The sequence below is a fragment of the Simochromis diagramma genome, unplaced genomic scaffold, assembly GCF_900408965.1.
Source record: "Simochromis diagramma unplaced genomic scaffold, fSimDia1.1 OVJJ01000107.1, whole genome shotgun sequence".
Taxonomy (NCBI): domain Eukaryota; kingdom Metazoa; phylum Chordata; class Actinopteri; order Cichliformes; family Cichlidae; genus Simochromis; species Simochromis diagramma.
Genome location: NW_024387209.1, coordinates 6,090,596 through 6,113,072, shown reverse-complemented (window position 1 = coordinate 6,113,072; position 22,477 = coordinate 6,090,596). Strand labels below are relative to the sequence as shown.

General features: G+C 40.4%; 2 protein-coding genes across 6 annotated transcripts in view; both read left to right on the top strand.

The window, feature by feature from the left end:
• Window positions 1–337: 337 nt before the first annotated feature.
• LOC120746068 (aspartyl aminopeptidase) lies at window positions 338–13,364 on the top strand. 2 transcript variants are annotated; one of them, XM_040051292.1, is made up of 15 exons: window positions 338–472; window positions 823–913; window positions 2,775–2,863; window positions 3,820–3,933; window positions 4,302–4,427; window positions 5,310–5,434; window positions 5,714–5,798; window positions 6,105–6,212; window positions 8,204–8,281; window positions 8,712–8,792; window positions 9,086–9,246; window positions 9,407–9,446; window positions 9,550–9,651; window positions 10,595–10,762; window positions 11,989–13,364. In XM_040051292.1, exons 1-15 carry the CDS (start codon window positions 467–469, stop codon window positions 12,037–12,039), a joined length of 1,425 nt encoding a protein of 474 aa, XP_039907226.1. In that variant the 5' UTR covers window positions 338–466; the 3' UTR covers window positions 12,040–13,364. The 2 variants fall into 2 exon arrangements, with proteins under 2 accessions (XP_039907226.1, XP_039907227.1); XM_040051293.1 differs by lacking the exon at window positions 338–472 and adding an exon at window positions 485–616.
• Window positions 13,365–13,499: 135 nt separating this feature from the next.
• Window positions 13,500–22,477, top strand: part of ptprnb (protein tyrosine phosphatase receptor type Nb) — a 44,481-nt gene continuing 35,503 nt past the window's right edge. For all 4 annotated transcript variants that reach the window (XM_040051288.1, XM_040051290.1, XM_040051289.1 and 1 more), the window contains exon 1: window positions 13,500–14,832. In XM_040051288.1, the coding sequence (XP_039907222.1) occupies window positions 14,733–14,832 (100 nt within the window). In that variant the 5' untranslated portion in view covers window positions 13,500–14,732. The remainder of the gene's footprint in view (window positions 14,833–22,477) is intronic.

The following is a 22,477-nucleotide window of genomic DNA, read 5'->3' as shown; positions in this document are numbered from 1 at the left end:
TACTAAAATAACCTCCACAGTCAACAATAGAGCACCTGTGGTATGTGGTGGAACAAAAGATTGTCATCATGGATGTGCAGCTGACAAATCTGCAGCATCTGTGTGATGCTGTCATGTTTTTAGTACCTTGTTGAATCTATGCTATGAAGCATTGAAGCAGCTCCAAAGGCAAAAAAAAGTGGCTCCAATTTGGAACTAGCAAAGTGTACCTAAAAATTTCAATTCAGGGTATAATAAAGTAAAATATATCACAAAAGTGACCCAGTATAAAGTGTAATGACTGATATTAATAATTAAATGAAGGAATTAGTCTGAAAGCAGAGTCCTGTGAGAGTTCCATTGCGCCTCCTGGCCGCTGGGTGTCGCTGCTGCGCTGTTTGTGACTCTGCTCCTTTCTCCGCCGCTGTCAGCTAATCTGTCGCTGCTCGTCTTCTTTGTACCTTTTCAGAATATCAAAGTCCGGTTAATGCAGGTAAGTGCCATAACAATGATTACTGTGGATCCGTCACGTGGAGGCGGTGCTTCCTCACTTACAACTGTGTTGACTTTAGTCGCAAAAGAGAAAGAAAAAAAGAGTGACGAAGAAGACGTTGAAAGCTCGGGGTGTCCTGATTAGGTTAGCTAGCAAAATATAGTTAGTTCCATTATCGGACAAAACCAGATCCTACATAAGAACTCAACTTACAGTCCGAAGTTGAAATTAGGCGCTAGCTGTTTGTCATGATTACTAAGATCTTGCTAGCTTTGCTGTCGCGTTTACTGTGATCAAGTTATTCTTTATTGCGCACAGTTTTCACACTTTTTGTACTTTCCCCCCTTTAGTCGCTGATCATGAAGAGCTCCAAAGAGGCCGTGCAGTCAGCAGCCAAAGAGTTTCTGCAGTTTGTCAACAGAGGAGTGTCTCCGTATCACGGTAAAGTCTGCAAAACTCTGGATTTATCCCTTCAAATGTAATAAAATATGTATCATACGGAACTTACGTACATGGCAGCGTTGAATGTTTTTTATCCAAGTTCCAAACTGTACCGAACCAAACTCCGTTTATAAATCTTTGAATTTAAAGTCCTGTTGAAGCTCAGCACCCGTTTATATGAGGTAAAGTATTATTGCAAACCTTCTCCGTGTTGTCAGAAGCAGGCTTTTAATTCGGCGACCATGTTTAGTACATAGTAAGCATAATAAGGAAAAGTCCAACTTCTTAAAAATGTTACTGGTGCATGGCTGTTGTAGCTCGCTTATTGAGAGTCTTACTGGCATATTTGTATTGGCAGTACATTAGAGCCACAGAAGGAAAATGAATAAATGGGGGGGAAAGAAGGAGCTGGATGAGGTGGCTAAAGATTTGAGGAAAAGAAATTTGGAAATTTCAAGATTAATATTGCAAATTTACACAAAATGTGCATGTGGTAAACATTGCCACCCATTTCTGAGGGAAAGAACTACCAAATTTACAAGGAAAACTTGTAATTCATAAGAAAAGATATAAATAAAATTCTAGCAAGATGGAAAAAAATAAAAAATGCATTAGGAAAAAAATCCTCCTACAAATTCATGAGGAAAAAGATGACATTTACAAGAAAATTGGCAAAATTAAAAAAGGGGAAAATTCTGAGAAAGAACTGGTAAAATTACAAAAAACTGAAACAAATACATGGAAAATACTTAAACAGGTAATAAAGAAAAAAACACCATTAAATTAACAAAAATCTATTGAAATTATTATTGAAAATTATTTTTATTGAAATTATTGAAAAATTAAGCAGTTATTTGAATTTACCATTGCTCTTATAATAAATGCACAGCTGGAAACTGAGGTTTATTTTCTGTCTCTAAAGAGAAAGTTTTCTCATTTAATAAAGTTTGTTTAACAAGCAGCTGAAAGTAAAACAACTTCAGTAAAGCAGGTCCAGTCACATACCATCCAGTTCAGTATGTTGTACATGACACATGCATCATAGGAGTCCAGGGTATGCCACTCTTTTCTTTGTGGTGTAATTTTAAATTTGACACCTGTTTTTCCTCCCACCAAGTTTTTTATGCTGACAGTTTGTTGCTTTTGTGCTTTAAAACCAGTGAGAATCAGTGAAGAGAAGGCAGCAGGTTGAGTTTGATAGGAAAGACGGCGAGTGTCTCTCTGTTGTAATCAGAGCATAAACGGGTCCTCATGTTTCAGCATTAACCAGCTGAGATGCAGTTCAGATCACCTTTGAGCCAGAGAGATAAGATTGAGATGGAACAGATATTTCATCATGTCTACAGCCTTTGCCCTCTGAACTCTATCCCCAACAACAAATAAAGAACCAAAGAATTAAAATATTTTTTCAGTTCCTTAACGGGAATGAAGTGCAAAAGGTAATAATGTTTTGCACTTTTTTTTGGTTTATTTTGGTAATTTAATTATTGAATTGGTAGCATCTTTTAAATAGCTTTCGCACACTTGGTTGAGAAGAGATAGACACTTTAAAGTCATGTCTTTGCTCTGAAACTCATCTCTACCTCATTTTAGGCTTAACAAAATCTGAGTTTTCACTAGTTTGAAAAACAACTGAAAAGTAGAAAATAGCTCCCATTGATTTACTGAGGAGTAGTTAAATGTGACAGTGAGGTCTCTAAAACTCACTCTGTTGTCTCAGTACTTTAATCAGCGTTGAAAAGTAATCATGACAAACAACGCCCAGCACTGACAGTAAGGCATGTAGTCAGACTGCATAGATCACTTTGACTTTAACAAAACCAAATAAACTTCATGTTTCCTCCGCTTTCTCGCCCTGCAGTGGTTGAAGAATGTCGCCGGCAACTGCTGGAGGCTGGGTTCATCGAGCTCAAGGAGACGGAGCAGTGGGACATCAAGCCAGCCAGCAAGGTGGGGTAAAAAGTAGTAGAACGGAAATCTAAATGGTTCGCACAAGATTGCACTCTCAACTGTATATGCTGAAATTTCAGAATTTGTATTTGGAAAATCTGACCATGTTCACTAACTAACCAAGGGCTTTTATTTTGGAAGTATCATGATAAATGTCTGTAAACGTCTAGGGGCTTTTGTTTTGAAAATCTGACATTAGATTTTGTTTTGGGAAAAAGAGACCCTTTAAAGTATCCTGGTAAATTTCTATAACAGTTAAGGGTCTTTTATTTTGAAAATTAAACGTGTATTTTAACATCCTGAAGTCCTTTACCTTGTGTGTTATGTGTATGTCAGGTAGACTTTTAATATGAAGGAAAATTATCCTGGTGAATTTCTATAATTTTATTCATTTTCTGCAACAATCAAAGGATTTAATTTTCAAAGTTTTGCATATGTCTGAATGTCCTCATAATTTCCCAAAAGTAACTGGGGACCTTTTATTTAGGAAAAAATGACCCTTTATGATATTCTGGTGAATTTCTATAACAGCTGAGGGTCTTTTGCTTTGAATATCTGACTTTCATTTCACATCCTGACAAGTTTCTGTAACTAACGGAATTTTTTATTTTGAAAAAGAATAAGAACACATTATTTTGAAAATGTGTTTGAGATTTCTGTTAAGTTATAATAAAGTGGGGGTATTTAATTTATCTGCATACGGCTGAATTTCATGATGCTTCCTGTCATAATAGCTTCCTAACAGAAGCTTTTATTTTGAAAAATGTGCATCTGTAGGTTTCCTCCTATAGTGCAAAGACATGTGTGTTAGGTTAACTGCTGTTTAAATAGTTTTCCATTGGCTCTCTCCATTTGAATCTACCAATCACAAGCAGGTTGTTTCTGATTGGTGGACTTGCTTCAAGGTAGACCATAATGGGGATAAATTTGCCGTCTTTCCCGTCTTCTCTCTGCAGTACTTTGTGACCAGGAACTTCTCCAGCCTCATTGCCTTTGCGGTGGGTGGACGCTACCTGCCGGGAAACGGCTTCTCTATGATCGGCGCCCACACAGACAGCCCCTGCCTCAGGGTGAGACTCCGCCCACTCATTCACCTGTATCAGCTCTTTGCTTCCACTCTGGATGCAAAGCCAAACCATAGCGGGGAGGAGCTGAAACATGAGGAGAGTGAAGCTGAGCCGATGCCGAGAGTCATGAGGAATGGTTTTTATTTTACTATCAGCTTCTTCCTCTCATGTTTAGAAGGGTGGACGCCAAAGGAAATGCTGCGTCTGTCTGGAGAACCAACATGGTTTTGTTTTAGTCATTTTAAGGTCTTAGAATAATCTGAAAACTGAGGCAACCTCATCCAAATTCTTTGTACCAAAAGAAGGGAAGAAAAATCATGATTGTGTTTATTTTTTGATTGTGAGATTATTGATTGTGTTTGTGCTTCCAGGTGAAGCCGAGGTCTAAGAGGACCAAGCAGGGCTGCCTGCAGGTCGGCGTGGAGTGCTACGGCGGCGGAATCTGGAACACCTGGTTTGACCGCGATCTCACCATCGCAGGCCGCGTTATGGTCAAGGTAGCGTGATTGTTTTTATGTTTACTTCTGTGGCTTACTATTAAATCTGTGCTGTCTGGTTTTCTTTGGGGTTTGTTTTTTTTTTTTTTAAGCTGTACAGAATATAACATACAGAAATGTTAAATTCATTGTAAGGCTCAATTGTAAGGTTTTGGTCTTAAATTTGATATAAATATGTAGCTATTTTTCTGTAAAATAAAATGTATGTAAATTTATGACCAAAAACATGAAGCCATTTTCTTTCTAATCAGGAAACTGTTTTGCTTTCTATGCGGAGCCTGACCATCAGCTTTGACCCATTCCTCTATAAAATGTCAAACTTCGGTGCTGCTTTTTTGATGACATTTATCGAGCGCACCACTGAGGACGAGAGGCTAAATGTCTCGCCTACAGCTGTCAGCTCGAGCCAGACTGTGACACAGCAGTAAACCCGTTTAAATGAGTAGTCGAATCGCTTTTTACAGCAAAACATCACAAAAACGCAGCTGCACGATTCAGAAAATTCAGACAGGCAATACCTTTTTCAAAGACCTTAGTGTTCCACTGTGTGTTTTTCTTTTTCTATCAGTCATCTTAACATTATTGAAGCAGCGTGGGATCATCTTCTGTTGAGTCCGTTGAGGAAAAAAAACAATATAACAATCAGTAGGAGCTTCGACAACAGTGACATATTCACAACTGTTTCTGATTACATGATCCATACTGTTGATTTCCTCTTAATGTGTGCATGCAGGAATCCCTGTTCAACTTTGGCCAGAAAATAATTAACAAATCAATGTAGATCCGTAAACTGGGATCCTGTTTTCCGAGCTAAATGTGGCCCACAGTTAGTTTATGTAATGTCCTTTTGATATGATGGAAACTCCATATTTTTTACTTCAGAGTGGCGGGAAGCTGGTGAATCGACTCGTTCACGTCTCCAGGCCTCTGCTCAGGATCCCTCACCTGGCCATCCACCTGCAGCGGGACATCAACGACTCCTTCGGGCCCAACAAGGAGAACCACCTGTCAGTTACTAAATGCAACACTTCTATGAAATGCACCACTTTTATTGAATTTGTTACAGTGGAAGCTCATATTAAACATGGACACAGGCACAAATAATAAAACCTAATCCCCGTGAACACTTTATTTCGGGCTTCTATTCTACCCTTGGATCTGCGTGATGTCATAGATAGGCAGGGAAGCCTGTGTGTCATTGCCTTTTCTATGCTACTTTTAGTTCATCATTGATGTGACTTTGAGATGAGCTTTGGTTTATAGTCGGTATGTTTCATCTGTCTCAGTGTGCCCATCATCGCCACTGCCGTCCAGGAGGAACTGGAGACAGGCTCGGCGTCCTCTGGAGACGCCTCCTCTGCTGCCAGCACGGTAACCCCAACCTACAGATCTGTAAAAAGACCTGAATGGGATTACATTCATTCATCCAAAATTTGGGTAAAAAATTGGTATTAAAAGCTCTTTCAGATACCTTGAAATGCTGAGATACCTTGGCCTGCAGAAGCTGGGAAATGCCGAATATTTAGATCATTTTGAGGCCTGAGTAATCTCTGGAATAAGAAAAGATAATCTATCAGATTTGGTGTCTGAAAGCTAAAGATAAACCGCGTCCTTTCAGCTGACATCACGAACATGAGTCTTAAAGATGCTGCGTTGTGCTTTGTGTCCCTTCCTCAGGCGGAGAAACACCACCCAGCGCTGGTGAAGGTGCTGTGCTCGGAGCTGGGAGTCGAGCCAGAAGCTCTGCTGGACTTTGAGCTGTGTCTGGCTGACACGCAGCCTGCGGTGAGTCCGCGAGTAAACCATTGACTTCCTGTCACTTTCAATGCAGTGATGATCCCAGGAGGTCGGCCGATGTCTTTAGTTTAATCAGTTTTATGACAGCTGGCACAGAATCCAAGACAAACACATGCAGAGTTTGTTTGAATCAGGTCAGTAGATCCAAAATGATCATGTGTTTGGCTGCCAAGAAGAACCAGCATGAAGAGAAATGTGGACGAACTGATAAATGAAGGCAGACTGAGGCTTGGGCACACTCAAGATTTAGCTTGAAAATGCCATCAATTGCATTAGTAGGCTTAAGTATCTGTCACAACAAAGGAAGGAGAGCGATGTCTGCACAGTTAGCTCAGGTTGACTCTGCAGGCATTTCAGAGAAACTTAAAGCGACTAAAACTCTAAAACATCTTATGTCAGGTTTCATTTCAGATGTGTGAATAAAACAAGTTGAGATGGAGCTTCTATGGCTCTGATTTTATTCCAGTAAGTTAGATTAATTTGAGTATAGTTTTTAGAGCACCGGTTCTCAGCAGTGTGCTTCATACTGTAAAGACCTACCGATAGAGAGAGAGAAGCTTATAAGCCTAATCTTAAAAGTAGAGATGGTGTCTGTCTCCTGAGTCCAAACTGGGAGCTTATTCCAGAGAAGAGGGGCCTAAAAGCTGAAGCCTCTGCCTCCCATTCTACTTTTAAATATCCAGGAGCTACAAGTAAGCCTGCAGTCTGAGAGCGAAGTGCTCTGTTGATGTGATACAGTTTAGACAAGAAATGATGGGCTCTGATTATTCAGTACTGTGCAAAAGTCTTGAGTCACCCCTCATATCTTTATATTTTTGCTAAGAACGTATGAAATGCGCGCAGCAATTTATTGAAGCATGCAGAAATATGCCACTTCTTTTTTTCTTTTTCTTTTTTTTTTGTCCTCCACTTGTACGGGTCCCTCAATTTTTATTTATTTTTTTTTAAGGACACGCTGCACACCATGCTGAGAGACACCAAGTTTTCAGCTAACCGCTCTTTGGGAATCACCGCGCTGGTGAAAAATACTATTTCATGTCTGTCAAACTGTGTTGTGTTTGGGATTTTTCATAGATTCAACTAAAGAAATGGTAACAAATTGTGTTTTTCTGCATGAAGATACAATTCAAAATTGGCTCTTTGCTAAGTTGATAATTGAGTACGGTACCCTTTTCATGCTTGAATGATTCATAGGTCAGCGTTAAGGATTAACTAAAAATGGTAAGGTACAACGACTGGACTGAAAAAGCAACCACTGTCCAAAGAAACACTTTGAAAGAGCTTCAGAAAGTTGGGAGAATTGTCGCTTACAAGCACTTTCAAAATTACAGCAAAGTCTGGAAGCAAAATGTAAAGAAATGATGGGGACTTGAGGCTTTTCAGAGTAGTGTGTGTGAGAAGAAGGATTTTAAATTCAGTTCTTTGGTGTTTGGGATCAACCGGAGGCTTTTCAGAGAGCTTTTAGAACAGCTTCATAATGATAAGATGTTACAATGAAGTAATAAATGTACCAGTTATTTTTTTTTCAGCATCATTCTGAGACAGGATTTCTAATTTTAGTGATATTGATCAGATGAGAGAAAGCAGTCTTCCAGATTCAAACACACTATAAGGCATACAGGAGCTTCTCCTCACACTCTGTTTTTCACCTCGAGGACTCTGTGAGACTTCCAGCCTCGGTTTAAATGAAACTCCTCAACAGTTTTATGAAAGAGGGTCGAAAGGGCAGACTCTCATTCTGCTCACTTATTCCAGGCATGTTTGATAGGGACTACTTGCTGGAGTAAAATTTGTGCAGCGTTGGTGACTATATTTGAAACAGTGGAGAGTTATGATGGTACTTACAGTCTCTTTGTACCAGTGTGAGTTATGTATATGAGATTGAACAGAGTTTAAAGTTTTTTTTAAATCTGACCGTTTATGTTCTGTAAGTCTAGTAACAAAACGTGAGTCGGCGCCTTCCTCTCTTGTCTCTGCAGGCTTTAGGAGGCGTGTACGAGGAGTTCATTTACTCTCCTCGTCTGGACAACCTGCACAGCTGCTACTGCGCCCTGCGGGTCAGTCGCTTTTCCACCTGCTGCAAGCACAATTTCACTTTTACTACCAGGCCAGAAAAAGAAAAAGGATTTATTTCTCTTTTTCTTCTTGTGTCTTTCATTTTGTTCCCACTGCTTGAAAAAAAACATTTATATGTATATTTTCAGTTTATTTATAGTTCTTCACCGTTAAATGCAGCAAATGTGTTTTGTTCTGTTGTTTAGTTTAAAAATAATGGAAAGATTTACTTTAAAAGCTTTAACATTTGAATGCTCTGAATGAAAATGTAAATAACTGGCATTAAGCTGGGATTCAGTTAAATGAACTCGTGCTAATTTCTTCCTCACAAAGACTCTCCCAAATGTTTTTCACATATCTCACAAAGCAGACGGAGGTTTTTAATCACACCGAGCCGCGTTTCTCAGTCCTCACTTCCTCTTTCTTGCTCAGGGGCTGATGGAGTCCTGCACAGCAGACTCTCTGGCTAAAGATCCCAACGTCCGTATGATCACTCTGTACGACAACGAGGAGGTGAGTCCACCAAGCTTTTAGAGAGGAGACTGGGCCAGTGTGGGGCAGCCAGGATACCAGAGAAGCAGGCAAACAGCAGCTTTAGTGTCTCATAATTAAACAGTAATAATAATAATAATCATTAAAAGCTCCTCTGCAGGTGATTCTGAGATGATGCGAAGCTGCTGTTTGCTCTGGATATCTCACATGAAAAAACATGAAAACAACCAGCAGAGCGATGAAGAATGATGTCATCGCCTGCAGGTGAAACTACCTGGGTGTATTTTTTTTACAGTGTGGCCTGTTTCCTGTAGGTGGGATCAGAGAGCGCTCAGGGCGCTCAGTCCAACCTGACAGAGCTCATTCTCAGCCGCCTCGCCTCCTCCCCCTCCAACCTCACCGCCTTCCAGCAGGCGGCGCCGCTCTCCTTCATGATCAGCGCTGACATGGCGCACGCCGTGCACCCCAACTACCAGTCAGTATCAGCATGAGATTACGTGCTCTCAGACATTTGCACTAAAGGGTCATTCGAGAAAAAGAAGGCGTTTTAGATCATTAAGATCAGATAAAACCTGTAATCGCTGGTCTTCATTTGTATTCTAGTTTGATATGTTTTTAATTTTGTTTCCTCTCAGGGAGAAACATGAGGAGAACCACCGGCCGGCTTTTCACAAGGTGAGTCAATTTAATTGCTATTTAAAGTTTAGGAGACTCATCAGGTGGTTGACTTCCTGTGTGATATTTTTTCTTCTTTTTTTTTTTTTTCCTTTTGTTTCAGGGCCCGGTAATCAAGTTCAACAGCAACCAGCGTTACGCAACTACGGCTGTCACCGCCTCCGTTGTCAGAGAGGTCGCCAGCAAGGTCAACGTGCCGCTGCAGGTAAATTGAGAACTGAGTGATGGCATTTGTGTGATTGTAGAAGACTGTTTGCAGTAAAAGTTAAGAAACAGGAATTAAAACGGCGGCGTTTATGTCACTGTAATTCATGAAGAACTCAGCTTGTTTTCTGTGATACCAGTATTTGTGTAAAATCACATTTCCAGATTTTTCCAGATGTTTACATGTTATGTCCTGGAATTAGTTGCAAAGATCCAGCTTCTCCAGTTCCAGTACTGATACCAATGGATACTAGTGTTACGTTAATAAGCTGTATCCCTCACTGTGAGGAAGAGACTATGTGGCAGCATCAGCTTCGATTTAAACAATAAAATAAAATGTGACAAATGGATCGACCCAAGAATGTCATTTTATTGAAGTGGAATGTATTTGTAAAATAATCAGACAAAAGGACCACTGGGTAAAGGACCGAGTTTAAATGCAATCTGTTACTAGCAGCCTGTCACAAAAGCACATTATTTGTTCTCCTTTCTTTATTTGAATCTATGAAATACCAAAGTTAACACAGTTTGACGGACATAAAATAATATTTTTGTACCAACAAGGTGATTCCTAAAGAGCTATTAGCTGAAAACTTGACATATAAGGACACACTAAAAAAATCTGAGGAAACTGGAGAATTGGAGGACAAAAGAAGACTTGGCAGGAATATAAAACTATCGATTACTTAAAGAAATGACAAGAAATCTTGAGTAAGAGAGTTCAGACTGTGCTGAAGAATAAAGGTGGTCACACCAAATTTATTTACACTATTCTCATTTCAATTCATGAGCGTTATTAATGCACTTTGCTGTTTTATATATAGTGTAACTCGTTTCACCTTTCCTTGCTCCTAGACCTGCAGTGCCTCTTAATACCCACTAGAGGCAGTTTTTATTTTTACTCTAACTTAATAGTCTGAGAGTTCCTGTTGGTCTTCTTGTAGGACGTGATGGTCCGTAACGACAGCCCCTGTGGAACCACCATCGGTCCAATCCTGGCGGCCCGTCTCGGCGTCCCCGTGGTGGACATCGGCTCCCCGCAGCTCTCCATGCACTCCATCAGGGAGATGTGTTGTACATCCAGTGTCCTGCAGAGCACCACCCTTTTCAAGGTAACAGATCAAATTAGGTGTGAATTATGTAGAGCTAATTAATAGACCAGCTGGTTTTACTTTTGAATTCACACACATAATAGCTTCATAAAGTTTGGATTTCCTGCAAGAGCTGGCAGCTTCATCAGCAGTTTGATCCAAACATTCTCTGTTGCTTAGGTAAGATTTGTGTGTCTCCCCTAATTCATGACCTTGTAAATTTATGTTTTCTATAAAGGACGTGATTAATGAAGTATAAATACCAAAAGTGATGGTTACATGGTAAAACTCAACTGACTTTAATTGTTCTTATCATTGTTTAAGTACTTTGTCGTAAGTCTGCAGCTACTTTTGAAAGTTGCTTAAATAAACTTTAACACACAGACACTGGCCTCAACTTCTCAGATGTAACACTTTAACTTTGTCTTACATCTTTTGGCTTTTTGGTTTTTGTTTAATGGAGACGTCTCTTGCCTTGCTCCTGCTTATCAAACAGATCCCTTTATCTTGTAAAGACAGAATTTTCCTCATCCTCAGCCACCTCTCATGTGGAGTTCCCCAAGGCTTAGTCCTTGGTCCCATTTTATGTTTTTATATATATATGCTTCCATGCTTTGGACTCCTCATGTTTGGAGCCGCTGCCCATCCATCTCTGCTATCTCAATCGAAACAAAACACCACATCGCCCCCATCCTCGCTACACCGCACAAGCTACATATTTTATTAAATTGATTTAAACCTTTTTTTATTGATTATGCCATGTTTTATTTGCTGTTGTTTATTTGAGTTTGGAAAAGCGCTTTATGCAATTTTTTATCTTTCTGTCTGTTCAAACCAAGGCTCTCAATCTGGGTGCTGTTCAGTCATTTTTAAGCCTGTATAAGCCAATTATTGAACATTTTATAAACTTACATTTCTCTTTACATTGTTAATATTTTGAGAACCTCCATGGTGCTTTACTAATGTATGTCTACTTGTCAACTCCTAAATTACTGAGATAAATAGTCATGAGCGCCTGAGCTGACAACGAAATATCCGTTTGTCACGGTTCTAGTCAGAATATGTCAGGTTTGAACCGTCCAGCTGTGGCATAAGAATCAAATTAAGTGATCTCATTGCTGGCATTTGACAGTTTTTTTAGGTTATATTTTTACCTGTTATTGTGCTTTTTCATCTACTTTAAAAAATCTTAGTGATATTAAACTTTGCTGTCACTTCCTGTTTTCTGCTTCTTCTCGCTTCTTCAGGGTTTCTTCGAGTTGTTTCCCACCGTGAGGAGCACGCTGGTCGTTGACTAGAACTGGGACAGCCACAGCTGATCGGGAATAAAGGATTATACAGACATGTCATTCTCAGTGAACGACTGCATTATTTAAAAATCTTCTGCAAATCTGCAGTGCTTTGTTTGTGATTTAAATGCCAAAAAAACATATCTTTTAAAATCACCTGACCCCCTCAGAATCAACACTTTCTTAAAGTATATAGTAACTTTGGTATATTTAATGAAACCAGGCAAAATTCAACCAGTATTTTAGTGTTTTGGATCTTTCATAGCTTCGAGTACACATGACGTTATCAGGGCTGAAAAGCACATTTAAATAGTTTTTTAAAAACTGCAGCCAAATCAGTTTGTGGCACTTTGAGTGGGTGTAAATCTGAAGAGTAAATCTTGTTTCTATTGATCTGTTTTCTGATGATTCGCTGGTGAAAACTTTCAAATGTGCACTTTGGGTAAACTTCCAAGGGACATTATCACCATGCGTGACAGGCGGTCTGTTAAAAAAGAAGTTCTAGGATATGAAAAGTCTCCTTTTTCCTTACATTTGGATACCAGGCTTATCTTCTAGTCGTGATTCCTTCTGCAGTTGAAATAACTTTTAACACTCTGAGCCACATTCATACATTGGTTTATTCTCTCCCCTTTAAGCACTTTTTCACCATCTCACACATTTACACTCCAGTACTGTGTGGGAGCAGTTTGAGATTCAGTGTCTTGCCCAAGAACACTTCGACATGCCAACAGAGATGCATGAAGTTCACATGTTGTGTATAATGATTTAGAAATATAATAATGCGACAAATTAACTTTCAGTGCATCGAGATCAGTGGTCCTCTCTTAGCGATATATGAACCAGATGTTCCCACCTGTACCTCAGACTCACCTGATCAGGTTTACATGTTATTTATGTTTGTCACCAATTTAAATCAGATTGGAGCTTTCCAGGGATACTGGATTTTGGGTGTATATTTGGCTCTGTTGCAGTTTTGAGCAGAGCTTAAATGTGTATATGTTCTTGTGAAATTTGAACAGATCAAAAATGCTGGAAAAATAATGCCATGATGCACGTCGAGGGGCCTGTAACATTAAATATACTGAAGTTACTGTACTTTATATAAAATGAGCTGATTCTGAGGTGATCGAGTGGGAGTGAGAGTGGGTTGAATCCTTTTATAAAAATGTCTTTTCTTGTGTGTGGATGATTCTAGGTTTTAAATCTGATCTTGCTGTAATTGTTGTGTTCGATTATATCGGACGAAAAAGCTGCACTACTTCAAGACCTCATGTCTTTCTTATGAAATGAAATTGTGTAGAAGAAACTTTGGAAAAAAATGTTTAAAATCCCTTCTGTCTCGCCCTGTTTTTATTATTTTCTTGTTGGTGGAGTCGGTAAACACGGAGTGGAGGTAAATGTGAACGTTTCATGCTGCAGGAGAGGCTGCAGTAATTGAATTTCACCTCCTCTGTTTTAATAAAATGCAGCGAGGAGCTGGATGTGCCGCTCTGCCAAGTGCCGGACAGTTTCTTGGCAGCATGAGGAGGACTTATGAGCCATATCAAGATGCAGCAAGAAGAAGGCACTCCTTAATCCTGCTTTTAGTCTCATGGGCTCTGTTAGAAAGTCAATTACAATCCTGTTGAGGAATTCAAAATAAATCACCTGAAATTAACAAAATTAGGTGAAAAACAAGCAAGAACGCTGAAATAAGTGAAATTAGAAAGAATTGTGGCTGCTGGTTAAAACATATTGAATAAGTTTGTTGTTGTCATTTTGTTAAAAATTTTAATTTTCAAAGCTTTTTAAACTTATAATTTTAACAAGTTTGATCAAACGAATACATGCATGGTACACAGAGGAGGATATTTTCAGTGTTTATGCATTTATGTGTTTTTCTAACTCTTAAACATCTCAAGTGGTTCAGATGACTTTAAAACCGATCACATATTTTTGCAAATGAGCCTTAAAAGCTCTGGATAGAAACTGATGATATAAATGATTTTAAAACAATCACTTGTGATGTGATTGATAGTACAAAGAAAAGAGAAGTAGGGGTAACTCTGAAGGACGAGTGTGTGAATAGTGCTGTGAAGGTCAGGCAGGATCGTGGAAATCGAAGATGTGATGTGGAGTGGGCACCTTGCTAACCAAGCTTTCAAGCATTAGCTAATAACGTAGCACTGCACCTGCTTGTCCAAATATGGTCACTTATGGTGACATTAAAAAAAGACAACAAAAAAACAGGGCTGAAAACATAATTAAAGCTTAAAAATTGAGTTTAAAACAGCCACGTTTGATGTCACGGTGGCCACGTCCATCTTTTATATACAGGCTATGGCAAACACTTGCGTGTGTTTGAAAAACAGAGTGTCAGAGATGATGACGTTAGCCCCACTAAGTCGTCCTGTATTTTTTTTATTATGCATCTAATTTGCACATTTTCTAAATATTACGGACACCTCTTGCAGTTTTACATCTGCTGTTTCTACTTAAACTCTGAATTTAATGACGCTTTTAATGATGTTTCCTTTAGTTTTTACAGTTTAGCGCCTCCTGTGGCTCGGATTATCCACCCATCCCTCCTCTCTCTCTTTCTCTCTGCGTCTCTGTCTCTCAGCCTCACACTTCCTCTCCATCCCTCCTCCAGCAGCAGCTTCTCCTCTGACATGGAGAGCTGGTAGAAGCGCGGCGGCGGCTCTCCCCTCCTCGCTCCGATGGATGTTGGATGTACCATGCGGTCACCGCGGCTCTGGGCAGCTCTGTGCCTCCTCCTCCTCACCGCCTCTTGCCGGCTGTGCTCGGCCGCCCGACACGGTAAGAGAGTGGACGTGGATCTGATGCGATGTGATGGAGACAGACGCACTTCCCTCTTAATAAAGTGGATCTGTCCACCCTGCGACGCGCGGTGCGTAAATCACGATTTCCTCGAAGAGGAGCTCCCCGCTGTTAGTGACCGCAGCACTGAGCCGCCTCGCTGCACTTTGTGCTCACGTTTCACTTTCTTTGCAAAATATTTTAAAGAGTGTAAAACCTATTTTCATCGGCCTTTACTCAAATTCACAGCGGGGTTTGTGAAAGTTGCTCGTTGCCTCTACTGGATGTTTTTCAAATACGGTTGAACATAATCTGGATTCAGTGAGTTTTGCTCGGCTTTGACACTCCTGCATAAAAAAGTGCAGAAAGTGAATAGAAATAACACATGAAGTGCCTGTTCTTGCATTTCCGTTTGTCCGCCTCTGAGGTGTTTACCTCGGTGCTAAATTGCGTGAGTGACGCAAAAGCTGTGACCAGGGGTCGGCTCAGAAGTGTCTGAGCGCTCAGATGAATCATTTTGTTGATCACAAACAAACAGAGCCAAAACAGCAGCAGGAGAGGCAGAGAGAGAGGGAGGGGCGAGGGCTGGGTTGGTTTGTTTTGGTTCACAGTTAATTTGCCTTCACAAGGAGCCAACATGATGATGATGTAGAAACTGACAGGGAGTTATTTTCATGCAGGGGCCTCTGAGGTCACAGCAAGATCCATGAGAATCCAGAGGAGCTAAAAGCTGGATCAAAACACCCTTCATTGTCTTTATGTGGAAAATTGTTTTGGCCACGCCGAACATCTGACTTGTAAATGCAAAGTAGAGTGACTGCCACAGTGTGAAAAATAGCAACAGTAGGAGTTCACACAGTCTGCTAACAGAGCAGTTTAAAAAGAGCCAAATGGACAAGACGTTTGCTGCCTGTTTTATTAAGCTGAGCATGAATCTAATAAAGCAGCAGTTAGAAACATTCATATCCAGACTGCAGCACCTGCAGGTGCTCGGGCTGTTTGCACTGTGGTCTATAAAGATGTGCTTCATGAAGAAAATGTCTTTAAAAGCATTTAGGGACTTAAGATCAGACATTATGAAGTCAGTAATGTGCATAAACGTACAGGAAACCATCAAAGCGAGCCTGCAGATCCTATTTTTCTTTACTGCTTTCTGTTTAGCCAGAGTTTTACTGACTGAGCTTAAGGCAGGGATTATATTCAGTTTGTTGACATGGAAACAAACCTGTGTGGACATCACGAGTAAGTAGTCATTGTAGTAGGAGCAGCAATATGTGGCCTCAAAATTATATAACAACATTTCAAGAAAATGTGTGATAATTACATATTTTCCATCCTTCTTTTCTAATGAGCTACTGACGCAGATAAGATAAGATAAGATGAGATAGCCTTTATTAGTCCCAGAGTTCAGAAATTCACATTGTTACAGCAGCAGAGGGGACAAGGCAGGAATAAATAAATAAATAGATGATACACTTCCTAATTTGAAATATAAATCTAATGAAACAAGGTGCCAGCAGCCTAATTAAATATAAGTGCAAAAGTAGCCCAGGTAGCCCAGGTAGCATTTTTCCTGGAAAGTTTCAGTAAAAGTATAAAATAACTATTAAATTAAATATTGATGAAGTGTGTCGTGGATACCAGGGTTAGTATAGGTAAGTAAAACTGTTTGCTTGAGTAACATGTTCATGACACAGCAGTGTCTATCTGGGAATTAGCAAAAAAACCTAATGTTAGGTGGCGTGGTGCTAATGTGGTGAAAAACAGTGGAATAGCATTGGTATGTCACCGTGTTTGGACACGAGCGTCTTCTATCAGTTACGGGAGGGTAACATCAACCGAGTGTTTATTTATTGTAGTTTGCGTGGTAATATTTTATATTTGTGAGTGTGAGACAGCACCCATTATCTGCTGCTAATGGTATGTGTCATATTCATTAGTGATGGATGGTGGAGGTTGACAGGTAGATTAGGGCTTCGTCTGTGGTAATGCAGGCGTGGGTGTTGTTTTTAGATTTACTGGTCAATCTGCGCTCCTACCATAACCAATGGTCACGAGCTCTGAGTGGTGACTATGGATGCAAATGATTGTGGCTGAAATGAGCTCCCTCCATAGGCTCACCGGGTTTTCCCTTATGAGCCAGGGTGAAGAGCTCAGGCTGCTACTTTGCTACTTGTGTCAGAATCAGTCAGTGTAGGTGGTTCTGGTATTTATTTATAATGCCTCTTGGGAGCCTCCTTTTGGAGGTTTTCCAGGCACAGCTCAGACCTCGATGAGGAGATTATATATCTCACCTTGTCTGAGAATACCCCAAGACCCCTCAGGAGGAAGTGGAAGGTGTTGCTGAAAACAAAAATGCCTGGAATAGCAGCTTAGCCTGCTGCCACCACGATCCAACTTTGAATAGGTCGGGATGGATGATGCAAAGTTCCAATCGTGCTTCCTGTGCTTCTCATTTAAGAACCACTCAAAAACCTGCCAATTAAGCTGCTTTACCCTGTGTGCAGTCACTGCAAATCGCCTTGCAACCCGCCTCCACTCCAGTGCCTGCTTTTCGTGTTGTCTCTGACTTAATCATTGTCATATCTGTCGTCACTGATGTCGACAACTGGGAAACTCAATAGGACCAGAGAAATGATGGACACCCCTAAAAGATAGACAGATGTCCATAAATTGGCTCCAAACAAAAACAAGTCCTTGAAATGTGCTCTTGTAGGAGCATTTTGGGGTTCCTGAGCTCAGGCCTCTTTGTGTCTGATCACAAACGAATAACAACCGAAAGCTTCATTCAAACATTTTCAAAACTAGTGCTGGAGTATTTGGGTCAGGTAGATGCTGAACTGTAAATAAAATCTGTACATAAAGCAGCTTTAAAAGCAGCTCATTCTGACAGTTATGACTCATAACCAACCCCTCCGTCAGCTCCGTCTGCTTGCTGTAATTACAACAGCTCGCCGTTTGTTTGATGCACTAAACACGACGCAGTGTTTGAGCACCGCGGGCAGAGAGCAGCGCAGAATGTTAAACCTTTCTCATCTCACCGTCCGCAGGCTTATTTATCTTCTCATAATCCAGGAAAAGGACATCATGCAGTTTGACTCGTGACACATACCCCTGCAGAGATCCTAAATGCTGTGTGATGTTCCTGAAGGGATCTGTTGAGCTGATGGATTTATGTTGTGGTTTTATAGATTTTTCTAAAAAGTTTGTAGACAATGATGAGCGGTGCTGTGCAGCGATGCAATGAGCTATGATTTAAATGTAAATTTCGTTGTTAGTGACTCTTTCTTCAGTTAGAAAAGAAAACGTAATGTGTATGTTATAGCATGCGTGTATTAACTGGCACCTTCTCAACTCAAGGGATGAACCAATGTTGTGTCTACACATAACAGACCATTTAAATTGTATCTTTAGACTCTTTGTTACTAGCAGCCTGTCAAAAAAAAGTAATTTGTTCCCATTTCCTAGTTTGACATAAGATGGTATTTTTGCACCGACAATGTGATTCCCAAAGAGCTATTAGCTGAAAACCTGGCATATATCAGCATGGTGAGCAATGTGTCCTTAGAAAACATAACTGTTCACTGAAGCATCATCAGAAATGGTCTCAGTGGAAGGGCGACTGTCAGGAAGCTTTCTTATGGAAAGGAAACAGGAAGAAAAGGCTGAGGTATGAAAATTACACAAGAACTGGACTGAAAATCAGTGGAAACAAGTCTGATGGGGTGATGAATCCAAGTTTGAGATTTGACATTTTGATCCATCGTCTGGAAAGCATCTGATTGTCAACAGCTTCATCTTTCACCCTGACAATGATCCCAAACACACTGCCAGTGCAGTAAAATCATCCCTGGATAGAAAAACACACAGTGGAACTCTGTCAGTCATGGATTGGCCTCCCCAGAGCCTGGACTTCAACATTATTACAAAGGTACTCTGTATGAAAATAAGCATGATGATAGATTTTTCACTCTACTTCCATTTTGTTAGTAATTTAAAAACGTAAACAATGGCAGTTATTTTAGCTCTGTAGCTTCGTAACTGTAACAAAAAAGGGTATTCTTGTAATGAAAACGTACCAGATAATCATAAATATGCTCCTGCAGAGTCACATGTGGTAAAGGTTTTAATTATTTACACCTAATTATAAAGCTTCGGTGTCCCCCCAGAACAGCTGTAGGAGGTAGCTTGGGAGTGGCATCTCTGTTTACACAGTTAGCCCCATGATCCAGATCTGAATAAGCAGCAGAGGATGGATGGATGGATGGTATTAAATGTACTTCTATATGCATTTGACAGACAAGAGGTTCAAACAGTTAGAAGAAAACTGTGCATTGCACAAACAAGAGAAGAAATAAAATAGCAAAGACACTGAATGTTTTCAGAGATACTGCTGGAATTATAGTTTGCAGACTTAAAGTCAGAGTTACTGTGGCTGCACCACCCAAATTAGGCAGAGAGAGGAAGTTATCACTGGCAGATCACTACAAAACTACAAAAAATACTACAAAAAAACGTTCAATTGGACTCTGTGGCAGCAGGTTTCAGTTCATACAGTAAGGTGCTCACTACATGCTGCAGATCTCTATGTCTTCCTGTTAAAAGGTAGTTTTTTCTTCCCAGTCTCGTCAAGTGCTTGCTCATAGAAGGTCATCTGATTGTTGGGGTTTTCACTCTAATATTATAGGGTCTTTAACTTACAATATAAAGTGTGTTGAGGTGACTGCTGTTGTGATTTGGTGCTACATGAATAAAACTGAATTGAAGTGAACCATCTGGATAAGCCAGTGAAGTGTTGCAATAGCTTTGTGTGTCTCTGCAGTATATTGGAAAGAGGAAGAATGAAGAGCTTTCCCTCTGCAGTGAAGCATGGTGCTGGCTCAGTGCCACTTTGCTCCTGTCATGTAGCACCCAACATGAGCTTCTGGAAGAAAACATCACACCATCAGAGCTCAAGCTTGAGTGTCGATTTACCCCAAGCTTACCTCAAAATCCATCAAGACCTGGTTGCAGATGAAGCCCTGGAATATTGTGTCTACTGTGGAGGCATGACTTACATCTTGCATAGAAAATCTCTGGTTTGGATTTGAAGAAGGATGTGACAGAACTGGAAGCCTTTTCCAATGAGGAATGGTCTGAAATTCCTAGGGAACACTGCCAATAGATGTTCTGGCAACCCAGCATGTTTGGAGCAGGTTGAAACTCAGCAAAGGATTAATAACACTTGTCAATTCGGTTGAAGCAGTTTTGTGGCTGCAGTATTCAGTAAAAGTATCATGTTCAATTTGGGAAAAAACACCCTTTTAATATTGGTTTAGTAAAGACATTTAAACCACTCTTAGGTAATTGGATTCTTACAAACAGCTCAATTATTGTAATTTATACCAATAAAGCTAATATGCAGTAGGGGTTGAATAATTTTGCTTCCAACTATATGAGCCAGATTTTGTTTCACACACCCTGCTTGTAAGAAGGAGGCATTTTTCTGCTTGTTTTCACTGGATTTTATTCAAACTGTCAGTAAATCTTTCCTTTAAAATGCGGCGCCGCGAGCTCCAGTCAGAGTGATCAGTGCGAGCCGGTGTAAAAGTTCACAGGTCGACGGAGCCGAGAAGGGTCTCAACCTGGCTTCCACTGCTGCCGGTCAGCAGCAGCCCTCAGGTTTGCTCTGCTTCATCCAGGCTGACTCATTCCACCTTAAATATCCCACCCCGTCAGCCTGCAAAGCAGAGGACGAGTTCAAACTCACACCGCAGCGGCCACAAATGCCAGAAGCTCCATTATGAAAACGACACTGAATTCATCCAGTCTGACAGCCGGCTAATGGACGATAAAAGCAAAGTATGGACACTCTGATGATGACGATGGTGATGAGAGGCTGGAGTTCAGTAGATCCACAGCCTTTCATATGAAGCCGCATTTTTGTGTTGATTTTTCTAATTACTGCTGCTTTGAAATTAGTATTATTACTGCGATGCCCTCCACGATGAGCCATGTTCTCACCTTACACCTCCAGGGATGGTTAAATTTATAGTATGCTTATAGTATTTAGAGCATAATTTAGTCAAAGTCAAAGTCTTTAAGCTGAAGCTGAGATTTAAGTCCAATTTAAGTGAGTAAAATTTTAAGATCAATTCTGAATGCCTGTGTGAAGGCAGGCAGGAAAGGTGGACCCAAGAGCAGAACTCACGGAGGCACAGGTGAACTCAAAACCCTCGGCTTTATTTGGGATTGCAGACTGAACAAAGAACTAACTAAACTGGAAAGCAAATAAACTCGCAGGCAGGCAAACCGACCACACAGGGTGGTATGAGGGTAAACAGACGTTCACAACGCAACAGAGAACAAAGGAAACACAGGGCTTATAGACACACGGCAGTAATCAAGGGAATGGAAAACAGGAGGGAGACACAGCTGGGAGAGATTAGGGCTAACGAGACAGGGGAGCGAAGCCGGACTCACTAACATAAGACACAATCCTTCAAAATAAAACAGGAAACAATAAACCACTAAACAAAGACGCAGACTGAGAGGCAGAATATAACACATGGAACTCAAACAATACATGGGACCACAATTCCTTAAACACGGATACGAACACGAACAGAAACATGAAACTCTAATCGTCATCATCATCATCATCAATACAAGCGCTACAAGAGAATAAGAAAACAATCCATAATGAAAAAACACACCAAAACATAACTCAAAATACTGGGTCAAACTGACCCAGAACCGTGACAGTACCCCCCCCCCCCTCAAGGGCTGGCTCCAGATGGCCAGCCAAAAACCATTGTTTTTCTTGTGACATTACCAATAAGTTTGATGTGTCACATGGCCCTCTTCCTATTGAAAAAACAAAAGTTGTATCCAAGATGGCCGACTTCTAAATGGCCACCATGGTCACCACCCATCTTGAGGAGTTTGCCCCCTCACATATACTAATGTGCCACAAACAGGACTTTAATATCACCAACCATTCCCATGTTATTACGGTGTATCCATATAAATGGCCCACCCTGTAGAAGGTTGCTAAGTATTGTCTTGGTGAGATATGTAAGGCCTTCTCTAAAACATTGACTGGACGGGAACATATGTTTATACCTTTCAGCATTGATGGTGCCTTTCCAGATGTGCAAACTGCTCCAAAATTTCCTGCTCCAAGATTTTTGTTTTTGTTTTGTTTGTTTTGGGTTTTTTGCAGATTGGTGAACCTCTGCCTATCTTTACTTCTGAGAAACTCTGCCTCTCTAAGATGCTCTTTTTATACCCAATCATGTTACTGACAACTTTCCAATTAATATCCTTGGGCAAGATACTAACCCCAAGTTGCTCTCCGATGCATCCATTGGTGTGTGAATGTTGGATAAGAAGCATTTGCGCATAGAAAAAAGTGCTTGTATGAATGGGCTAATGAGGCAAGTGAGTGCTTTGAGTGCTCAGTGGAGTAAAAAGGCACTATATAAGAACCAGTTTATAGAAAATCATCTGTTAGAGTTAATCTTCCTCACAGGTCTCCTGATTATAATCACCTTTATAAACTTTAGGTGTAGTTCAGTGTCAGTCAGTCAGAAATGAAGAAATAGGCCTCAGAGCTCAGAGGGGTAAATTCTTTGTCAGATGTCTTGTTCACAGGTGTGAATGC